Consider the following 21691-nt stretch of genomic DNA (forward strand, 5'->3'; position numbering starts at 1 on the left):
CGTCTAGACTTCTGGAAGAGAAGCCAATTCCTTCTGAAAGAAAATCGAGAGGGACGAAATCTGTACCTTAACAGAGCCTAATTTCAGGCCCATATCCACTCCTGTCTGTAGGAAGTGGAGAAGACGACCCAGATGAAAATCTTCCGTAGGTGCATTCTTGGTCTCACACCAAGACACATACTTTCGCCAGATACAGTGATAATGTTTTATCGTCACCTCCTTCCTAGCCTTTATTAACGTAGGGATGACCTCTTCCGGAATCCCCTGTTTCGCTAGGATTCGGCGTTCAACCGCCATGCCGTCAAACGTTTCCGCGGTAAGTCTTGAAATACACAGGGCCCCTGCTGTAACAGGTCTTCCCTTAGAGGAAGAGGCCAGGGATCTCCTGTGAGCATCTCTTGTAGATCCGAGTACCAGGGCCTTCGAGGCCAGTCTGGGACAACGAGTATCGTTCGTACTCTTCTTCGTCTTATGATCCTCAACACTTTTGTGATGAGAGGAAGAGGAGGAAACACGTAGACCGATTTGAACACCCACGGTGTTACCAGAGCGTCTACTGCTATTGCCTGAGGGTCCCGAGACCTGGCGCAGTACCTCTGAAGTTTTTTGTTAAGGGCGTGACGCCATCATGTCTATTTGAGGAGTTCCCCAAAGACGTGTTACGTCTGCAAAGACTTCCTGATGAAGTCCCCACTCTCCTGGATGGAGATCGTGTCTGCTGAGGAAGTCTGCTTCCCAGTTGTCCACTCCCGGAATAAAGACAGCTGACAGAGCGCTTACATGATTTTCCGCCCAGCGAAGGATCCTTGTGGCTTCCGCCATTGCGACTCTGCTTTTTGTCCCGCCTTGGCGGTTCACATAAGCCACTGCTGTGACATTGTCTGATTGAATCAGAACCGGTAGGTTTCGAAGAAAACTCTCCGCTTGTCGAAGGCCGTTGTAAATGGCCCTGAGTTCCAACACATTGATGTGTAGACAGGACTCCTAGTCTGACCAAAGACCCTGAAAATGTTTTCCCTGTGTGACCGCTCCCCATCCTCGGAGGCTCGCGTCCGTGGTAACCAGGATCCAATCCTGAATTCCGAACCTGCGACCCTCCAGGAGGTGAGCACTTTGCAACCACCACAGGAGGGACACTCTGGTCCCTGGGGACAGAGTTATTTTCCGATGTAAGTGCAGATGGGACCCGGACCACTTGTCCAGAAGGTCCCATTGAAAAGTCCTTGCATGGAACCTTCCGAAGGGAATGGCCTCGTAGGCCGCCATCATTTCCCCCAGAACTCGAGTGCATTGGTGAACTGACACCCTTTTCGGTTTTAGCAGGTCTCTGACCATGTTCTGTATGGCTTGGGCTTTCTCTATTGAGAGGAAGACCTTCATTTGTTCCGTATCCAGTATCATACCTAGGAACGGTAGTCGAGTTGTCGGAATCAACTGTGACTTCGGTAGATTTAGAATCCAACCGTGTTGCTGGAGCACTCTCAACGAGAGCGCCACACTGTTCAGCAATTTCTCCCTTGATCTCGCTTTTATCAGGAGATCGTCCAAGTATGGGATAATTGTGACTCCATGCTTGCGCAGGACCACCATCATTTCCGCCATTATCTTGGTGAAAATCCTCGGGGCCGTGGAGAGTCCAAACGGTAATGTCTGAAATTGGTAATGACAATCCTGTACAGCGAATCTCAGGTATTCCTGATGGGGGGCATATATGGGGACATGAAGGTACGCATCCTTTATGTCCAGAGACACCATAAACTCCCCCTCCTCCATGTTGGCTATTATCGCTCTGAGAGATTCCATTTTGAATTTGAATCTTCTTATGTACAGGTTTAGGGATTTCAGATTCATAATAGGTCTGACCGAACCGTCCGGTTTCGGGACCACAAATAGGGTTGAATAGTAACCTCTTCCCTGCTGGTGCAGGGGAACCTTGATTATCACTTGCTGTATACACAGCGTTTGAATTGCAGCTAACACTACATCCCTTTCTGATGTGGAAGCTGGTAGGGCCGATTTGAAAAATCGGCGTGGGGGCACCTCCTCGAATTCCAATTTGTAACTCTGGGAAACTATTTCCAACACCCAGGGATTCAGGTCCGAACTGATCCAGGCCTGACTGAAAAGTCGAAGACGTGCCCCCACCGGTGCGGACTCCCTCAGGGGAGCCCCAGCGTCATGCTGTGGGTTTTGGAGCAGCCGGGGAGGACTTTGGTTCCTGGGCACCTGCCGAAGCAGGTGCTCTCTTGCCTCTGCCCTTACCTCTGGCGAGTAAAGAGGATCCCCGACCTCTTTTGGACTTGTGCGACCGAAACGACTGCATCCGATAGGGTGTTACTTTCTTTTGCTGTTGGGGAATATATGGTAAAAATTTTGATTGACCTAATGTGGCTGTGGAAACCAGGTCCGTCAGCCCATCCCCAAACAATACATCACCCTTGTAGGGTAGTACTTCCATATGTTTCTTGGAATCCGCATCACCCGTCCATTGGCGAGTCCATAAGGATCTTCTCGCTGAGACAGCAATCCAAAGTCCCTTTGAGCATCCCTCATAAATAAGACTACGTCTTTAATATGGGCTAGAGTTAGGAATATAGTATCCTTATCCATATTATCAAATTGATCTGTCAGCTCATCTGTCCAAGCTACAATTGCGCTACACACCCATGCCGACGCAATTGTCGGTCTTAGCACAGCACCCGTATGAGAATAAATACACTTTAAGGTAGTTTCTTGCCTGCGATCTGCAGGGTCCTTAAGGGCTGCTGTGTCAGGAGACGGTAGCGCCACTTTCTTGGACAAGCGCGTCAGGGCTTTGTCCACAGTGGGGGGTGATTCCCAAATCTCCCTGTCCTGCTTAGGGAAAGGGTATGCCATATAAATTATTTTGGGGATCTGCGGTCTCCTATCCGGAGTCCCCCAAGCTTTTCCAAAGAATTCATTTAATTCATGAGATGTGGGAAAGTTAATCATCTGTTTCTTTTCCTTAAACATGTGTACCCTTGTGTCGAGGACAGAGGGTTCATCCACAATATACAACACATCCCTTATTGCCACAATCATACACTGAATGGTTTTAGTCACCCTAGGGTGCAATTTTACTTTGTCATAGTCTACACTGGAATCAGAATCCGTGTCGGTAGTAGTGTCTTGTGTTAAGGGACGCTTTAGAGACCCCGACGGGCCCTGTGAGTCGGTCCAATCTGAGGATTGACCCCCTGATGTCCCCCCTAAATCAGCCTTATCAAGCCTTTTATGTAAAGATGCCACACTTGCATTCAACATATGCCACATGTCCATCCAATCTTGAGTCGGCACAACCGACGGGGACACACCACTCATTTGCTCCACCTCCTCCTTGGAGAAGCCTTCCGCCTCAGACATGTCGACACACACGTACCGACACCCCACACACACAGGGATTAACCTATAAGGGGACAAAACCCCAACCAGGTCCTAAGGAGAGACAGAGAAAGAGTATGCCAGCACACACCAGCGCTTAAAAACACTGGAAAAAATATGTCCAGATAGCGCTTTTTTATATATAATATGCCAATTCCCACTCACTGCGTCGCTAATGTGCCCCCCTCCTCTTTTTTCCAGCCTGTGAGTTCAGCAGGGGAGAGACCAGGGAGCCAGCGTTTTCCTCATGCAGCTTCTGTGGAGAAAATGGCGCTGGTTAGTGCTGAGGATCAAGCCCCGCCCACCCGACGGCGGGCTTCGGTCCCAGTGATTTTTCCATAAAATGGCGGGGGATCATAGATTTACTGCCTCCGCAGTCTAATCCAACTGTATTTGTGCCAAAATGTGAGGTTTATTGCTGCCCAGGGCGCCCCCCCCCCTGCGCCCTTCAGTGCTGCTCTGTGTGTGTGTGACTGGGAGCAATGGCGCGCAGCTTACCCTTACCTCATGAAGATCTGATGTCTTCTGCCGCCTAAGATGTCTTCTGCCTTCTCTATCCGGCTTCTATCTTCGGCATCTGTGAGGAGGACGGCGGCGCGGCTCCAGGACGAACCCCAGGTGAGACCTGTGTTCCGACTCCCTCTGGAGCTAATGGTCTCCCTGAAAATAAAAAACCTAACAAAATTCTTTTTCCACAGAAAACTCTGGAGAGCTCTCTGCAGTGCACCCATTCTCCTCTGGGCACAAGATCTAACTGAGGTATGGAGGAGGGGCATAGAGGGAGGAGCCAGTGCACACCCATAGTCAAAGTTCTTTTTAGGTGCCCTATCTCCTGCGGAGCCCGTCTATACCCCATGGTCCTTAAGGAGTCCCCAGCATCCTCTAGGACGTAAGAGAAACAGGAATTAAATGCTAACGCGTTTAATCAACCTCAGGGATTTTTATTTCTAAGGACCTCCAAGACGCAATGCTCATCGCACACAGGGGACGTTTTAGTTGGAATCTTCTAGGCTGAAGATTGAATTAACAGAAAACTTGTAAAGGAAATTAAACATCTGACCTGTTATCATCAATCAGCTTAATCAATAGGAGTTCAGAGTTTACAGGGAAAAGAAAAGTACCTCTTGTATGCTCATCTCTAGTGTTCAGACTTGCTAAATAGTTAATGTCCCAAAATGCTTAGAGACAATGGGGCAGATGTATTAAGCCTGGGGAAGGGATAAAGAAGTGATAAAGCAGTGATAAGTGCAAGGTGATAACGCACCAGCCAGTCAGCTCCTAATGGGCCCTACACATTAGGCGATAACACTGAACGATATGAATGCTCTCGGTCATCAAGGAATGAAAACTCGTTCATATCGTTCCGTGTATAGGCACCAACGATGAGCAGCCCCGCGCTCATTCATCGTTGGTGCTGGGTCGCTTATGCATGCAGACCAATATGGACAATCTCATCCATATTAGCATGCAGTGCTATAGAGCCGAGTGACGGGGGGAGTGAAGAAATTTCACTCCCCCCCGCCGCCAGGTCGCCCGTTTGCCGTATCCGTTGTCGGGCAGCTCGGCGGTGCATCACCGAGTGTGTAGAGGACATAACTCATTTTTCAGATCCATAATGATTGGCTGGTGAGTTATCACCTTGCACTTATCACTGCTTTATAACTTCTTTATCCCTTATCCAGGTTAATAAATATGCCCCAGTGTACCTCCAGTAAATGTGGCAGAAAGGAAAAGCTGTACCTAGCCACCTGAACTGCATCACATTCAGCAAATAAAACTAAACAAAAAAAACAGTGTTTCGCCATGTCACATTAATCTGATTAGCTAGCACAGAAATATAGAATTTTAATAGCAGATAAGAAACACATGGCCAAACTAGTCTGCCCTAAACACATGCAGTAGGGTTACTTTTTGTCAGGGGACAATTACCTACCAGTATATTTTTGGAATGTGGGAGGAAACCAGAGCATCCGGAGGAAACCCTTGCAAGAACGGGGAGTATATACAAACTCCACACAGTTAGGGCAGTGGTGGGAATCAAAGCCATGATCTCAGCGCTGTGAGGCAGTAATGCTAACCATCACACCATCCGTGTTGCCCTTATGTTACATGTTCTTTTGATAGGCCTCAGATAAAATGCCTGACACAGGCTTATGTTAGACTCTTAATAGCGACCACTCACATCATTCAGTTCCATCATAGCATCTTCCACAGAATATATAGGTGGCATGCATGGGGAAAATTAAATGTCTACTGCTTCCAGGTTAGTTGTATAGAACAGGTTGGTAGGAGTGTACAATATGGGGGTCATTCCGAGTTGTTCGCTCGGTAAAAATCTTCGCATCGCAGCGATTTTCCGCTTAATGCGCAATGTCCGCACTGCGACTGCGCCAAGTAAATTTGCTATGCAGTTAGGATTTTTACTCACGGCTTTTTCATCGTTCTGGCGATCGTAATGTGATTGACAGGAAATGGGTGTTACTGGGCGGAAACAGGCCGTTTTATGGGCGTGTGGGAAAAAACGCTACAGTTTCCGGAAAAAACGCAGGAGTGGCCGGAGAAACGGGGGAGTGTCTGGGCGAACGCTGGGTGTGTTTGTGACGTCAAACCAGGAACGACAAGCACTGAACTGATCGCAGATGCCGAGTAAGTCTGAAGCTACTCAGAAACTGCTACGAGGTGTGTAATCGCAATATTGCGAATACATCGTTCGCAATTTTAAGATGCTAAGATTCACTCCCAGTAGGCGGCGGCTTAGCATGAGCAAATCTGCTAAAATCCGCTTGCGAGCGAACAACTCGGAATGACCCCCTATATTATCACATATCCCCTGGCACAAGGTGTGCTATTGTATTGGTTGTTTCTTAAATGTAAGAAGGACAAGTTGTCACTAAGTTTTTATATAGGAAATACCTGGCCAGAACAGGATACAGATTCTCACCTACACCACTTTCATAGAAGCTCAACCCGGTAATTTGCGGATAAACACAGATACTTTTTCTGTGTGAAAAGGTCCACCCAGGTTGAAATACCCAGGACTTCGACCCAAGAATTTACCAGTGTTGGAGACCCGAGAATTTCGACCCGGGTTGACCCTTTTAGACAGACAAAATACCTATGTTGATCTGCAAATTAATGGGTAAAGATTCCTGACCCGGTAATTTGCTTGTCTGTGTGTAGTAGGGGAGGGGGGGGGGGGGGGGAGGTAGGGAGCCAAACAGGGACTGGATAAACAACCCACCACTCAAATGGCAGATAAAAGCCAGGACTTTCAGACATTTCTGTCTGAAAAGGGTACTAGTAATGCAAGCTGGATGGGGAAATGGCCTGCATAAGAAAGCACACCTTGCATTGGGCTACAAATAGCTAATTAAGTGCACAGCGCTTGCATACATGGGTGATCTCTTTCAGTGTGTGTCTTTACTTAATTTATGTTATATTTTGGCCAAGTGTATTACACAATTGGCCTGGCACAGCTAATGTAACATGCAATCCAGGTTTAGCACAAATGCCACAAATGCTCTCACTGACAGCCGAAAGGTATGAGTCAGTTTGGTAAAGGTGGGCATCTGTGACAGGTTGCACCCACCCACCAACTCCTCCAGCTGAAGGATGGTCTAAAACTGAGGAAGGGAGGGTGAACACCACCAACCTATAACTGAAACCAGTTACAGTATATGTACAAGAGCTGGTGCCCAGTGGCTCTAGCACAATAAGAAACCACAAAGCTAGAAGAGCTAAACGCAGATCCTAACGCATTGACAAGGGTTCCACAGTATCTTCCTGTTATTTAGTTATGCAGCATTGCACTATTTACAGTACAGTAAGTTACTGTAGCAGGAACGGACTACATTTCTATAGTGTATAGAAAATGTATATAAAGACAAGTACTCACGATACACAGCACTAATTACACCCTCAGATGTCTTCTGTCTGCACTGTACATGCATCTGAGGAATTTATCTCTCTAGACCTGATTTTCATCTGCTTATCTCAGGACATTCATACCTTTATATGGTAGCAGTTTTGGCGTTGTACACTTGTTGGGGGCAAATATACCCTGGGCCAAGCCACAAAGATTGCTGCAGGCTCAGAGCCATCAATGTAACAACTAGCTTGCATCAGGTACTAAATAATTTAATCATTGTAACAGAAATTGCAACATATCATCACTGGAATCAGAAACTTGCCAAATCCCAAAAATAGGGAGCTGCCAGCCCCTCATACACAGAATTAGTAATTGTAGATGTTTGGATGGTGCTGATGATACCAAAGTAATATCTATAGGATAACAAGTCCTTTAAGGTTACAACAGCAAACCAGAACCACAGAAAACTTGCAGGAGACCAGCGAGTATCAAATAAAGGTATTCACTACATAAAAATGTTCCCCTTTGTTCCCCCTCACTTCAATCCCAGGCTATGCCACTGCCTTGTCTGCATCATGTAACCTAAAGTTACCAGGTCAGCAATATACCACCAGACACATGAACCCCACACACAGCTCTGAATTTATCAGCTTTGCAGTGTTGCGTTTTAGCTTACATATTGTATACTAGGTACTTAAGAATAGTGTTTTGGTGCGACTAGGTTGCAAAGTACATGGCACAAAGTAGGTCTATTTGGTGCAGTTTGAGGATGGTGTATGTGAACACACCTGTATGTCTGATTAAGCAAATTAACTTATTACTACCACACTCTGGTCGTCTACACAATTATTCTTATTATTAACTCAAGAGATGTCTCTTAAAACTACTAAGTGAAGCTAGTACCAACATGTTGCTTGTGTCTATGCATTATCCTGTCCTTTTATATAGTTTAATGTATTATTGTGGGTTTTATTATAACCACCTGTATTGTTACCTTGTCTTCGTTCAGTGTGTATAGTTGTCTTGGTAAGATACTGTAACATGTCACACTGGTATTAGAAACATTTGCCATCTGTACCTATCACACAAAGGCAGGTGGTTTCTCTCACAGGTGATAGCAAATTGCAGACTTACATAACTGACGGATGCAGCCGCCACTGAAGCACTAAGGTAAGAGGGCTGGATAAAGGGGGTAATTCCAAGTTGATAGCAGCAGGATTTTTTTTTAGCAGTTGGGCAAAACCATGTGCACTGCAGGGGAGGCAGATATAACATGTGCAGAAAGAGTTAGATTTGGGTGGATTATTTTGTTTCTGTGCAGGGTAAATACTGGCTGCTTTATTTTTACACTGCAAATTAGATTGCAGATTGAACACACCCCACCCAAATCTAACTCTCTCTGCACATGTTAAATCTGCCTCCCCTGCAGTGCACATGGTTTTGCCCAACTGCTAACAAAAATCCTGCTGCGATCAACCTGGAATTACCACCAATGTTGGTGTTGTTTCCACCCCCTACTCTGATGCCTCTGCTCCCTCCTTCAGCTCCTGCTTCACTATCAAAAGAGTGGAGGACTCATTAGAGCAAATACATGTACAGGAATGTTAGTTTTAGTTGTTGTACTTTGTTCTGAATGGTTGCAGGCCACAGGGGTTATATGCAAGCTGACTGAGTGGGTGAGTGACAGTGGTCAGATGCAGTGGGGGGAATTTTTTTTTTTTTTTAAAGACTGCCACTAGATGACATCCAATGGCAGCAATTCAATTGTTCTGCTGTTCAGGCGGTCATTAGCCACAGAAGACACATTTTAGTAGAGAAAAAATGCGTGCAAACTCAGCACTTTGGGCATCCAAACAGTAATTTGGAAACCCATAGCAGGACTGTAGACAGGTTTAGCCATATAATAGCTAAAACCTGTGTGTTGGGCGCAACAGGCGTGATATGCATTGGTGCACAAACACAACAAACTACTGATAATTGTTTGGGTGTTTAGATGGGAAGATTTGACGCACAAAACAATTGAATCCCCTCCTGTGACTCAGTTAAAAGACTGATGTGGTTGTCCACTAACATGAATCAGGTATATTCTGGTAACCTGGGGCTAAATTATAACATCTAAATAGTGACATTACAAAGCAAAATCAATTGCTAGCATTTAAATGTTATGCAATTATATAGTGTGTATTGCTTACGGTCCACACAAAAAAAAAAAATTGTTTATAAAATAGACGACCAGTTAACTGTTAAATTTCTTCTAATGCAGAAATAACTTTTTTGCTCCATTTGACACTTACAAAATAAGGTGATTTTTACTACTTTACTATTATAATAGTATATATTTTGTCACCTACTGCTTCTAATTGTGAATAAATCTTTGTCACTGTGTAATGATGGACCAGAAACATAGTGGCAGGGGCTCATGGTCACAGTAGTGGCAATAGCAGTTAATCTCTGCTCCCTTATAGTCTGACACATAGTATGCAAGATGTACACATAGGAGCTGGTCACTGCTACTGGCACAGCCAAACACTTCCTAGGGTCAGCTTACCTCTGCCGGTATCCCGGCAGTAGAATGCCAGCATGGGGAAAGGGGGTGCGAGCGCAACAAGAACCTTGCAGGCTCGCTGCGTTCGCCATGCTGTTGCCTCTGTTCTGTCTTTATGGGTGTCGTGTTGTAACCGGCGGTCTCCTGACCGCTGGTCACATAACTACATCCTACTTCCTACTGACACCACAGAGGTCTCTGGAGCAGTACATGGATTTAAGTTGTTCCACAGCTGCCAAGTGTGCCTATTTTCCAGAGGCTTCCTAGGCATTAAAGATTTGTCTCTAGAAATTGTGCCTTTTTTGCTCAGCAACACCTTTCCTTGTTTTATACCTACAGTAGGGATCACTTCCAGATACAGGTGGCAGCTGTAATTAATTGATCAATCTTTTTTTTTTTTTTAAATCTATCATATAGTTTTGAAAATCTTTTTATATCTTTCTTGGAAAAGAACATTGCTAGTACAATTACTGGGAGGTAGTTATGTGACCGGCGGTCACATAACCACCCTCTACATCCCCAACCATAGGTTGCCGCCGAGCCCGCAGTGTGGCGAGCGCAGCGATCCCACAAGGGCCTTGCTGCACTCGCCACACCCCGCCGGGATCACGGCGTCGGCATGCTGGCGGTCTCCTGACCGCCGGTCACGCATACCACACCCCAATTAGTAACAGGCTATGCAGTAACATGGGACAAATGTACATCAAACTCCATGGTTTGAGTACTCATACAGGAGTTTAAGCACGCCAACCTGTACTAGACGGGTTTAGCTGCTTTGCGCGGCTAAACTCAGTACTAATGGGAGCACGTGCTGGCAACAATCGAATAGCCCCGGTGGGCACCCAATACGTTTCTATGCCCACAAAACATTAAATAGTCCCCTAGGTGTCTTGCATGTGCCTGTACCATATAACTCTGCCAACTGAGAAAGGCATTTATCTAACTTCCTGGTTTGCAGTACAAAGTCCATGTATGAAACAAAGAATTCATAAAGAAAAACAGTTTGTTAAACAAATTTTATTACACATTTTATAGGAAAGATAAAATCAACTCTAAAATAAAAAAAAAATCCATTTACAGTATAGAAAAAAAACTAAAAAGCTAAAGTAGTTTGTTTTAATACAAAGGGATGCTTGTCGGATCCCTTGTGACAGAAAGGATCCGACAATGAGGTATTCAATGATCGGCAATGTTCCCGACAATGCCAACCCAACTTTTTGTAAAGTCGGATTGATATTGTCGGAAACGGGGCTAAAATCTGTCGGATTTAGCCGCGTTTCTGACAAAACAAGTGGATCTGTGACTATTCCACTGATCCACGTGTTTTCCAACAAGTCGGAATTGCCAACTTGTCGGAAAGGATTGAATAGGTCGGAGCAGCTTCTGTCCTAAAAAAGTTGGAAACTGCCGTCTTTCCGAGAAGACGGCAATTCCAACTGCATATGAACACACCCCTAAGTGTGGCAAATGTTGCAACTAAGGAACACGTTCAAGAGTCTATGTTGCTTTAACAACTTAACTGACGATTTATTTTGCGAAAACCACTCGAAAACGTCGGGTTTTTTTAATGAGTAAATTGGGTGAAGAACATGAATTTAACCCTATCCCAAATGATTTTAGTTGAAAAAAAAAAAAAGGGGAAAAAATATATTACCCTCAAACATCGATCGGGAACATCACGACCATCGGAACATTGCGACCAACGCGGCTTTCATTTTGAAAGCCGGGACAGCCTACAGGTATACAGGGGGGGGGGGGGGGGGGTCTGGGGGTGGCTTGGGAGGATTCATTTACACTCCCCAGCGGCTGCCATTGTCTGCAGCCGCTGGAGGGGAGGTGGGGGGGGGGGAATCCTGCCGTGCTGACTGATCAGCAGTGATCGGCAGCACGGCAGACACAGGGGGAGAGTGCGGGGAGCAGAGGGAGACAGCAGCAGCGGAGGGAAGTTTCTCTTCCCTGCTGCTGCTAACACTCTCTATCTGACTGGTCGCATCCTGTGTGACCAGGTTAGATAGAGCACTTGCAGGCATGGTCGCATCTGATGCGACCATGCCAGGCAAGTGGTTAACAGGTCAGGAAGATAATAGGGAAATACAGTTGTGACCAAAAAATTTTACACAAAAAAAAAAAAAAAAAAAAAAAGAGAGAATCGCTTTACTTTAATTTTTTGAGGGCAATTCAATTAAAGGCTGTTTTTTTTTGGTGGCAAAAAAAACAAAAAAATGTTTTTGGACGAACACACACAATATCCATGATAAGTTCTGTGACTGCGGCCGTGAACAAAATGGCACTTATGGGCGGATTTTGTTTCCAGGCCTGCTGAGGTCTCAAAAAAACATGACAGATAAGTGTCAGGGGTAATTGAAAAGCTCCTGGGAGATCAATTAGCTGTGGTAAATTACCACAGCTAATTGAATTCCCCCTAAGTGCAGATGTGTATTTTTCCTAAGAACCTAAGACTTCCAGTGGGAGATTTAACATTTTGGGCCAATTATCAAAGTATTTTTGCAACAGCTGTTTTTATTTTTGTTCAACGTAGCATGATGTAAAGATTAATCTTTGGTTTCAGGATATTACTTTATATTTCCCCCGAACACAGGGCCTAATTCAGACCCGGTCGCTTCAGGCTGTGTGCGCATGCAGGCCGAGGCGGTCGCGGGGCGTGGACTGTGTTTTCATGGCGCGGTCTGGACAATGCAGACGCTGTGCCCAAAAACACGGCGGGTAGTTGCCTGCCTTCGCAGTTAGGCTACATAGGCAGGCAGCTACTAGGCAGGTGCAAAAGTGCAATGCTTTTGCACGTCTATGGACGGGGGGGGCTAGGGACTAGCATGCAGGGTAGACTAGCTCTGTGCTGGGTGTCCCCCACATGTCAGATTTTGAGCGTAGATGTGCGTTTTTTCACACATCTACAAGAAGATCTGAATTAGGCCTACAGCCCATAGTGTGACATGTCATATACGGATATTGATATAATTCATATATAATTTGGATCGAGTAAGGGTACCTTTAATTTCTTAATCTTGATGAGAATGGCCATTTTATTAACTTAATGTTGGAGGGCACATTTCATATCTCCTGATATTAACGTAGACACAAGGTACCAGTTTTGAAAGATCAGCATCCCAAAATACTACAACTTTTGTCAACATAGTACAGGTTGAGTATCCCATATCCAAATATTCCGAAATACGGAATATTCCGAAATACGGACTTTTTTGAGTGAGAGTGAGATAGTGAAACCTTTGTTTTTTGATGGCTCAATGTACACAAACTTTGTTTAATACACAAAGTTATTAAAAATATTGTATTAAATGACCTTCAGGCTGTGTGTATAAGGTGTATATGAAACATAAATGAATTGTGTGAATGTAGACACACTTTGTTTAATGCACAAAGTTATAAAAAATATTGGCTAAAATTACCTTCAGGCTGTGTGTATAAGGTGTATATGAAACATAAATGCATTCTGTGCTTAGATTTAGGTCCCATCACCATGATATCTCATTATGATATGCAATTATTCCGAAATACGGAAAAATCCGATATCCAAAATACCTCTGGTCCCAAGCATTTTGGATAAGGGATACTCAACCTGTATACATGCAGGTCATTTTAATGATTTACCGTAGTGCTGATCACAAATTGTACATGTCTCCACCATTTTCTATCCTCACTTTATTATTATCATCATCCTTTATTTATATGGTGCCACAAGGGATCCGCAGCGCCCATTACAGAGTACATAATCAAATGAGCAAACAAGAAAACAGCACTTACAGTTCAAGACAATATAGGACAGGTATAGAAAACCCGGGGTTAGGTGCCATCAAAGGGAGTATGGAGTATAAAATAGTGTAAGTAAGAAAAGGAAAGGCACGAGGAAAGAAGTCCCTGCTCTTGTGAGCTTACAATCTAAAAAGGTGAGGGGCTAACAAACCGGGGTGACACAGAAGGGGTAGATAGTGAGCATAGACAAGAGGGTTAGGAGGATAGTTGGCTGGGTTTGGTAAAGAAGTGGGTCTTGAGAGCCCGTTTGAAGTTTTGTAGAGTCGGATGGGGAGTGGTAGAGCATTACAGAGATAGGGAGCAGCACGTGCAAAATCTTGAAGGTAGGAGTGGGAAAAGGTATTCAGTTGGCAGGAGAGAGAGTGCATTAGCAGAGCGAAGAGAACGGGTGGGAATGTAAAGTGAGATAAAGGTCAGAGATGTAAGAGGGAGAAGAGTGGGTGAGGGCTTTGTAGGCGAGTGTGAGAAGCTTGAATTGGATTCTGAATGGGAAGGGTAGCCAGTGAAGGTCCTGCAAGAGAGAAGATGTGGATGGGATGTAGTGCGTTTGGTGAGGAAGATGAGACGGGCAGCAGCACTGAGGATATATTGGAGTGGAAAGAGGCATTTTTGAGGGAGGCCAGATAGGAGATTGCAGCAGTCCAATATGGAGATGACCAGTGAGTGGATGAGGGTCTTAGTAGCGCCCTGGGTGAGAAAGAGTCTGATCCTGGAGATGTTTTTGAGATGGAAATGGCAGGTATGTGAGAGGTACTGAATGTGTGGTTTGAAGGAGAGGGAGGAGTCAAGGATTATGCCAAGACAGTGTACTTGGGGGCTAGAGGAGATAGTTGTGCCATCAATGGATAATTAAATTGTGGGAGGTGAGGTTATGCTGGAGGGAGGGAAGATGATCAGCTCAGTCTTAGAAATGTTAAGTTTAAGAAAATGCTGGGACATCCAGGAGGAGATAGCAGAGAGACAGTTGGAGATACGAGTGAGGAGAGCAGGGGAGAGGTCAGGGGAGGAAAGGTAGATTTGAGTATTATCAGCGTAGGGATGATGTTTTAAGTCAAAATAGCTAATGAGCTCACCTAGTGAGGATGTGTAGAGAGAGAGAAAAGGAGAAGCCCAAGAACAGAACCTTGGGGGACACCTACTGGTAGAAGAAGTGGGGGGGGGGGGGGGGGGAGGTGGAGCCATGAGAGGAGACAGAGAATGAACGGTCAGCAAGGTAGGAAGACAGCCAGGAGAGAGTAGTATCACACAAACCACGGGAGTAAAGGATTTGCAGAAGGAGAGGGTGGTCTACAGTGTCAAAAGCAGCAGAGAGGTCAAGGAGAATAAGCAGAGAGAAGTGGCCCCTGGATTTAGCAGCAAGGAGGTCATTGCAGACTTTAGTGAGGGCACTTCAGTGAAGTGCTGAGGACGGAAACCAGACTGGAAAGGGTCAAGCAGTGAGTGGGAGGAAAGAAAGACAGTAAGGCGGTTGTAGACAATACGCTCAAGAAGTTTGGAGGCAAAAGGGAGAAGAGAGATGGGTCAGTAGTTGGAGAGACTGGGTTCATCAAGGGTAAGTTTTTTAAGAATAGGGGAGACAAGTGCATGCTTGAAGGCAGAAGGGACAGTGCCTGATGAGAGTGAGAGATTGAGTAGGTGGGCAAGATGGGAGCAGGCAGAAGAAGAGAGGAAGCGGAGAAGGTGGGAGGGAATAGGATCAAGTCGGGAGGTAGAGGGTGGTGAGGACCGGATGAGTACCATCACTTCCTCTCCAGATACAGGGAGAAAAGATGTCAGAGTTGATAGGAGGGAAGGAAGGGGGGGGGGTCGGGAAATGGAGGAGGGGGGTCGCTCAGGTTCTGGTGGGATGTTATGTCCCGACGAATGGAGTCAATTTTGGATGTGAAGTAGGTGGCCAAGTCAAGAGCAGAAAGTGAAGAGGGGAGTTGAGGTGGGGGTGGGCAGAGGAGCGAGTTAACAGTGGCAAAGACGCGCCGGGGGTTTGAGGATTGGGAGGAGATAAGGTTTTTGAAGTAAAATTGTTTAGAGAGGGTAAGGTCAGCAAAGTAGGATGAGCGCATAAATTTGTAGTGGAGGAAGTCGGCCTTAGAGCATGATTTCCTCCACTGTCGCTCAGCGGAACGTGAACATTTTTGCAGATATCTGGTGCATTTGATGTGCCAGGGTTGAAGTGTCGATCTGCGAGGGTGAATAATGGTTGGTGGGGTAACAGAGTCAAGAGCAGAGGTAAGGGTTGCATTGTATAGGGAAGTACCTTGTTCAGGGTAGGAAAGAGAGAGAATAGGAGAGGGCAGTGAGTCAAACACGGAAGTGGTGTCAATAGCCTCAATCTTACGCTTTGTGATGGTAGTCTTAGGTGGTAAAGATGGAGAAGCAGATAGAGATAGGTTAAAAGTGAGCAGGTGATGGTTAGAGAGGGAGAACGGGGAGTTGGAGCGATAAGAAAGATCACAGCGGTGAGTAAAGACCAGATCCAGTTAGCTTCCACTCACATGGGTGGGTAAGGAGGTCCACTGGGAGAGACCAAGAGAAGAGGTTAGGTTAAGGAGTTTAGAGGCAGGTGATTTTGTGGGGCTACCGATAAGGATGTTGAAATCACCGAGGATAATAGAGGGAATGTCAGAAGAGAGAAAGTCTGGAAGCCAGGAAGCAAAGTTGTCAAGGAATTTGGAGGGCATGCCAGGGGGGGCGGTAAATGACAGCTACTCGTAGATGAACAGGTTGGAAGAGGCGTATGTCATGGACCTCAAATGTAGAGAATATAAGGGGTGGTTCTGGTGGTATAAGTAGCTAGAGGGTAGTAGGAGCCCAACACCACCACCGTGGTGACTCACTTGACTCTACAACAAGACCACTTCTACGTGTGACAAAATTCTCCTAAGGAACAAATGAATTGCCGCTTTAAATCAAGTGACTATCGTGGACTATTACATTTATCCCTAAATCTCAAACTTCTCTCTATACTAAAACAATCTACACTAAATAAACAACATTAGGCTGAATTCAGCCTAGGTAAGTAACTAGCAAAATACATGTGAAGTCCAGGAATAGACTATTCAGTACCAGGAAGAAGGGATGCACTATACCAGTGGTTCTTAAACTGTGTGCCGTGGCACCCAGGGGTGCCCTGAGTTGGTAGTCCAGGACCAATTCAAATTATGTATGGTCATTGTAATGGGTAAAACCAGTGCTGCTGGCTGCCAGTCATAAAATATGTGGACAAATAGAAGCAAATCTTGTCCCTCACCACACAATTGAACCTAAGGATGATATATAAACTCAATTTACTTAATTTAATATTTCTTTCTAAATTTCTCAATAAGAAACTTTTGACCTAGGGGTGCCATTAAAAACATTCTGATATTCTAGGGTGCCGTGATTCAATAAGGTTTGGGAACCACTGCACTATACACTCATATGATTGACTACAACTGGTTATAAAGGTAGCAGTCTTGGGACAGTTCATAGTGTAGTCTAAGGGCTCAACTCACAAGCCAATAAAAAAACGTGTAAAGAGCACAATGCACTATCGCATCACATCTGTGACACAGGGGTCTATTTACTAAGCCTTGGATGGAGATAAAGTGCATGGAGCTAAAGTACCAGCCAATGAGTTCCTACCTGTCATTTTTCAAACACAGCCTGTAACATGGCAGTTTGGAGCCGATTGGCTGGTACTTTGGGGGTGATTCCGACCTGATCGGCGATGTGCATTTTCGCATAGCAGCGAACAGGTCTGAACTACGCATGCGCCGATGCCGCAGTACGCCGGCGCATGGCAGACAGCCGACAGCTGTCGTAGCACTGCGATCACCTCTGCTTGATTGACAGGCAGAGGTGGTCGCTGGGCGGGAGGGGCGAGCCTGCGGCGTTTAGCCGCCGTTTAGGGGGCACGGTCCAGGCAACGCAGGCGTGCCCAGACCGTTTGGGGGGGGGCGGGCCCTAGCGACTGTGTGATGTCACACGCAGCCGCTGCGACCAGGGCAGCGACTAGTAGCTCCCTGCCAGCACGCAGGAGCTGCGCTGGCTGGGAGATACTCCTGAAGTACAAAAGCATCGCTGCTGTGCGATGCTTTTGTACTTGTGCGATGGGGCAGGAACTGTCATGCGGCGCGGGCTAGCCCTGTGCTGGGCGTCCCCCTGCATATCAGTGTAACTGATCGTAGATGTACTAAATAAAGCACATCTACGACCAGGTCTGAATCACCCCCTTTATCTCCATGCATTTTATCTCCATCCAAGGCTTAGTAAATAGACCCCTAATACTTGAGTACATCAGTGCATCTGACTGGGATTCCCATTATGTGGAATTGTTGAGTCTTTAGATGCAACCATCAGGCACACCATTGGAACTTGCACCAGCACCATGCTAGCTGCAGAATCTCCATTATAGTATGGCATCTAATGTACGCAATCACGTGTTTGATGTCACAACCATTTTTATGACAGGCCTGCAACACTCCAATAACAAGGTGCATCTCCCATTCACGAGCCAGGAATGGCCAATACATTTCATACTCCCTGCATCTCAATTAGTCCTGCGACTCTGTACACACACACACACACACACACACACACTGTTGGATCAATGCACAGTGCAACTTTTTTGCTAAACCAGTGGCAGATCCAGACGGGGCGATCAGGGAGATCACACCCCTGTAATACAAACCCACTTTGTCCAAAAACCTTGTCTCTTCCCCGGAGCAGAGCTATCAGCTTGGTCAGTCCATTCTCCTTCAAGCGGCCACAACCTCCCTGTAGCTTCCTGGGGACAAACTCCCAGCCGGCTTGGGGGGGCATTCCGAGTTGATCGCTCGCTAGCTAGTTTTAGCAGCCGTGCAAACGCTATGCGCCGCCCACTGGGGAGTGTATTTTAGATTAGCAGAAGTGCAAATGCTTGTGCAGCCAAGCTCTTCCAAAAAAAGTTTGTGCAGTTTCAGAGTAGCTCTGAACCTACTCAGCGCTTGCGATCACTTAAGCCTGTTCGTGTCCGGGTTTGACGTCATGCGAACGCCCAGCCACGCCTGCATTTTTTCAGACAAACCTGCGTTTTTGCAAACAATCCCTGAAACGGTCAGTTGACACCCAGAAACGCCCCCTTCCTGTCAATCTTCTTGCGGCCGTCAGTGCGAAGGAAAACTTTGCTACAACCTGTGCACAACCACAACAGGCTTTGTACCCGTATGACGAGCGTGCGCATTGCGGCCCGTACGCATGCGCATAAATGCTATTTTTCCCCCTAATCGCTGCGCTGAGAAAATCGTCAGCGAGCGATCAACTCGGAATGACCCCCTTTGTCTTAGAGGCAGACCCAGCTGAGCGCTTGGCCCTCTGAAAGAGAGGGAGGTCACAGTCGCCCACAGGACACAGTGTGTGTGTTATGAGGGTCAGTTGTCCTGATCATCCCTACTCCCTGGATCAGCCACTGTGACTCAGACAATTTTTGAGGACAGATCATAAAATCAGTATTTAATTATTAAAAATGTTTAATGTATTTTTTTTTTACATTTACACTACTCTATTTTTATTTCTACATGGGCATGAAGACCCCATTGATACCAAAAACTGACAATGCCAGATATAGCATTTAAATATATAACATGGTAACTTTAAAGCTTGTCTATTTTTCCAGACAGGTTTGTTGCTGTCAAAGAAAAAAAAAAGTTACTTTACAAGACTGAAGTTTGAACAAATATTTGTCAATTCTTACCATTTTTACCATTTTATAACACACACAGCTAGAGGATGTTGTGCAGCTTTATCTAACATGAAACAAAATTATTCTACAACTATGTATTTAAAATTCCCTGGCACATAAGGAAAAAATAAATGACTTCTTAAAAACTGCACACAAGTTATCTGATAAGAATGTGTTGGGGGGCTCTGCTCTTTGTATAATAATGCTGTATATCAGTGACTCAGCGGTGTCCAGGTGGCCATGAGAAACTTGATACTACACGATCCGGATAGTTTCAGAGTTTACTCAGTATCTACAAACATGTGGCTGCAACTCTGTATTATTTGGATACACGGTGGGGGAGGAGAAAGCCCCACAATTGGGGGAAGTCAGGCACGAATGTTATAGAAAACAGACAATCGCAGCAAAACAAAACCCAATGCTATAGGAAGTTGGGACTGGAACAACCTGTGACCGGCACCAGGTCCCATGGGGTATTTACACTCCATATACTGACATACAAAGCATCATTAGTGACACAGGAACACACAGTGTAACACACAAGTACAAGTAATAGAGCAGCCAGTCTACAACTACACAGTGTGCAGGAAGCAGCCGCAGCAAGGTGTTAGCTACCGCTGAGACTGCAGCTGCCACTGACTGACACCCGATGCTGGTGACATCAGGCCCGTAGCCCATCTGTGACAGCGGCACAAACTGCGGGGTTGTGCGGGCATTTGCAGGACACGCTGCCCCCTGACACTGTGGTGCTGGCTGTGGCATGGATGACACCTTTGCCGTCCCCAGTGTGCCCCTGTCATTCACCTGCTCGGCCCCTGTCCCTCCCGCGCCGGGGCCGCAGTTCTCTCCAGGACAGCAGCGACCATCCGGGCTCCAGGGTCACCTCACAGCTGTGACTCTTCATCGAGAGCACCGAGCACAGCGCTGGGGGAAGGGGCGGCTGTGCGGCATCCATGGCGTCCCGGGGACCGTATACAAAAGCACGTCCCGCCGGTGTCCTGCCCTCCCCCAGGCACCGATTACGGGGACGGAGACCTGCCTATTTCTGAGCTAGCGGTCCCTGTCGGGGATCACTCTCATTGTCTCCTCTCAGCCTCTGGGAGGCATCCAAGCCACTCCCCCAAGTCCCTACGTATGCAGATGTCACCCGGTGTGGGAGGGACTGTGACTCGCAGAGAGACTAGAGCGGGCCTGGTGGAGAGTGACTCCGGGCCCTGAGGATGGGGCAAGGGGGGTGGGGCACTGGCACAGTGAGGTCGGGCATAGCTGGGGTGTGTTAGGCCCGCATGTTCCAGACACAAAACTTTCACAAGTACGACACGTTGGTATTTATACAACTGGTATTTGTAGTGTGGAAATATGTAATAAGTGTAATGGCTGTGGTGCGATGAGAGAACAGTAGCCTGCCGTACATGGAATACACGTTACATATAGCTGACATGTTATAGTATGATCAAATGCGTTTTGCATGTTTGCTGCAGTTTTTTTTTACTTGCAAAAATGCTCCATAAATGGGGATGTATGGTATGCATCACTTCCAAGTCCACCTTGCCACCACTATTGGAACACACCCTCCATACCAGGGACGTGCAGTCAGGGGAGGCAGTGCCTCCCCTGTGATTAATTATTAAAATAATAAAAATAAGATACTTATGACACATATTCTGTGTCATAAGTATCTTCTTTATTGAATTCTAATAATTTTCCTTCTTTAAATTACTTTGGGAGGCATAGCAGTGCCTCCCGTGGATAATGGGAACGGGGACAGTGCGGGGGGCGGAGCCTAGCACTGGGCTGTAAAAGCCCATGAAAACAGATCAGGAAAGCGGCACTGAAACAAGTGCCTCGCTGACAGGGACACCACCCCCATGTCAGCGAGGCACCTGTGATTGGACAGCGGATCCAGGGCTGGATCCGCTTGTCCAATCACCCACACGCAGCGCTGGAGGCGGCGGGTCCCGGCGATGATTGGCGTTGGAGTCAGCGGTGGGCCTGCAGTGTGTGCGGCTCCCCCGTCCTCCGCCGGCTCCCGCTCACCTCATAGCCAGCAGCGGTGGCAGCTCTCCTCCCGCCGGCTCCGTCCTCCTGACAGCCAGCAGCAGCTCTCCCCCGACCTCCTCCGCCGGCTCCCGCTCACCTCATAGCCAGCGGCGGTGGCAGCTCTCCTCCCGCCGGCTCCGTCCTCCTGACAGCCAGCAGCGGCTCTCCCCCGACCTCCTCCGCCGGCTCCAGCAGGTTAGTTTGTCTCTCCATTAAAAAAATCACTGAGAGCGGCACTAGTATAAGTGCCTCTTTGACAGGGGCAAGACGTGATTGGGCAGTGGTTGACTTAAGGGGGGGGGGGGGGGCTACCAAGGCATGTGGCCACCCTGTCATCTTGGAAATTTTA

The 21691-nt window shown here is 46.7% G+C and overlaps 1 protein-coding gene across 2 annotated transcripts in view; it reads right to left on the reverse strand.

Annotated features, from left to right (window-relative positions):
• CERK (ceramide kinase) overlaps positions 1-20481 on the reverse strand; it is a 159935-nt gene extending 139454 nt beyond the window's left edge. Inside the window, exon 1 of one of the 2 annotated variants that reach the window (XM_063927116.1) lies at positions 20107-20481. In XM_063927116.1, the coding sequence (XP_063783186.1) occupies positions 20107-20257 (151 nt within the window). In that variant the 5' untranslated portion in view covers positions 20258-20481. The remainder of the gene's footprint in view (positions 1-20106) is intronic. The other variant, XM_063927117.1, reaches the window with a different exon arrangement.
• Between the last annotated feature and the right edge of the window lie 1210 nt (positions 20482-21691).

This window comes from Pseudophryne corroboree, chromosome 6 (genome assembly GCF_028390025.1).
Source record: "Pseudophryne corroboree isolate aPseCor3 chromosome 6, aPseCor3.hap2, whole genome shotgun sequence".
Lineage (NCBI taxonomy): Eukaryota > Metazoa > Chordata > Amphibia > Anura > Myobatrachidae > Pseudophryne > Pseudophryne corroboree.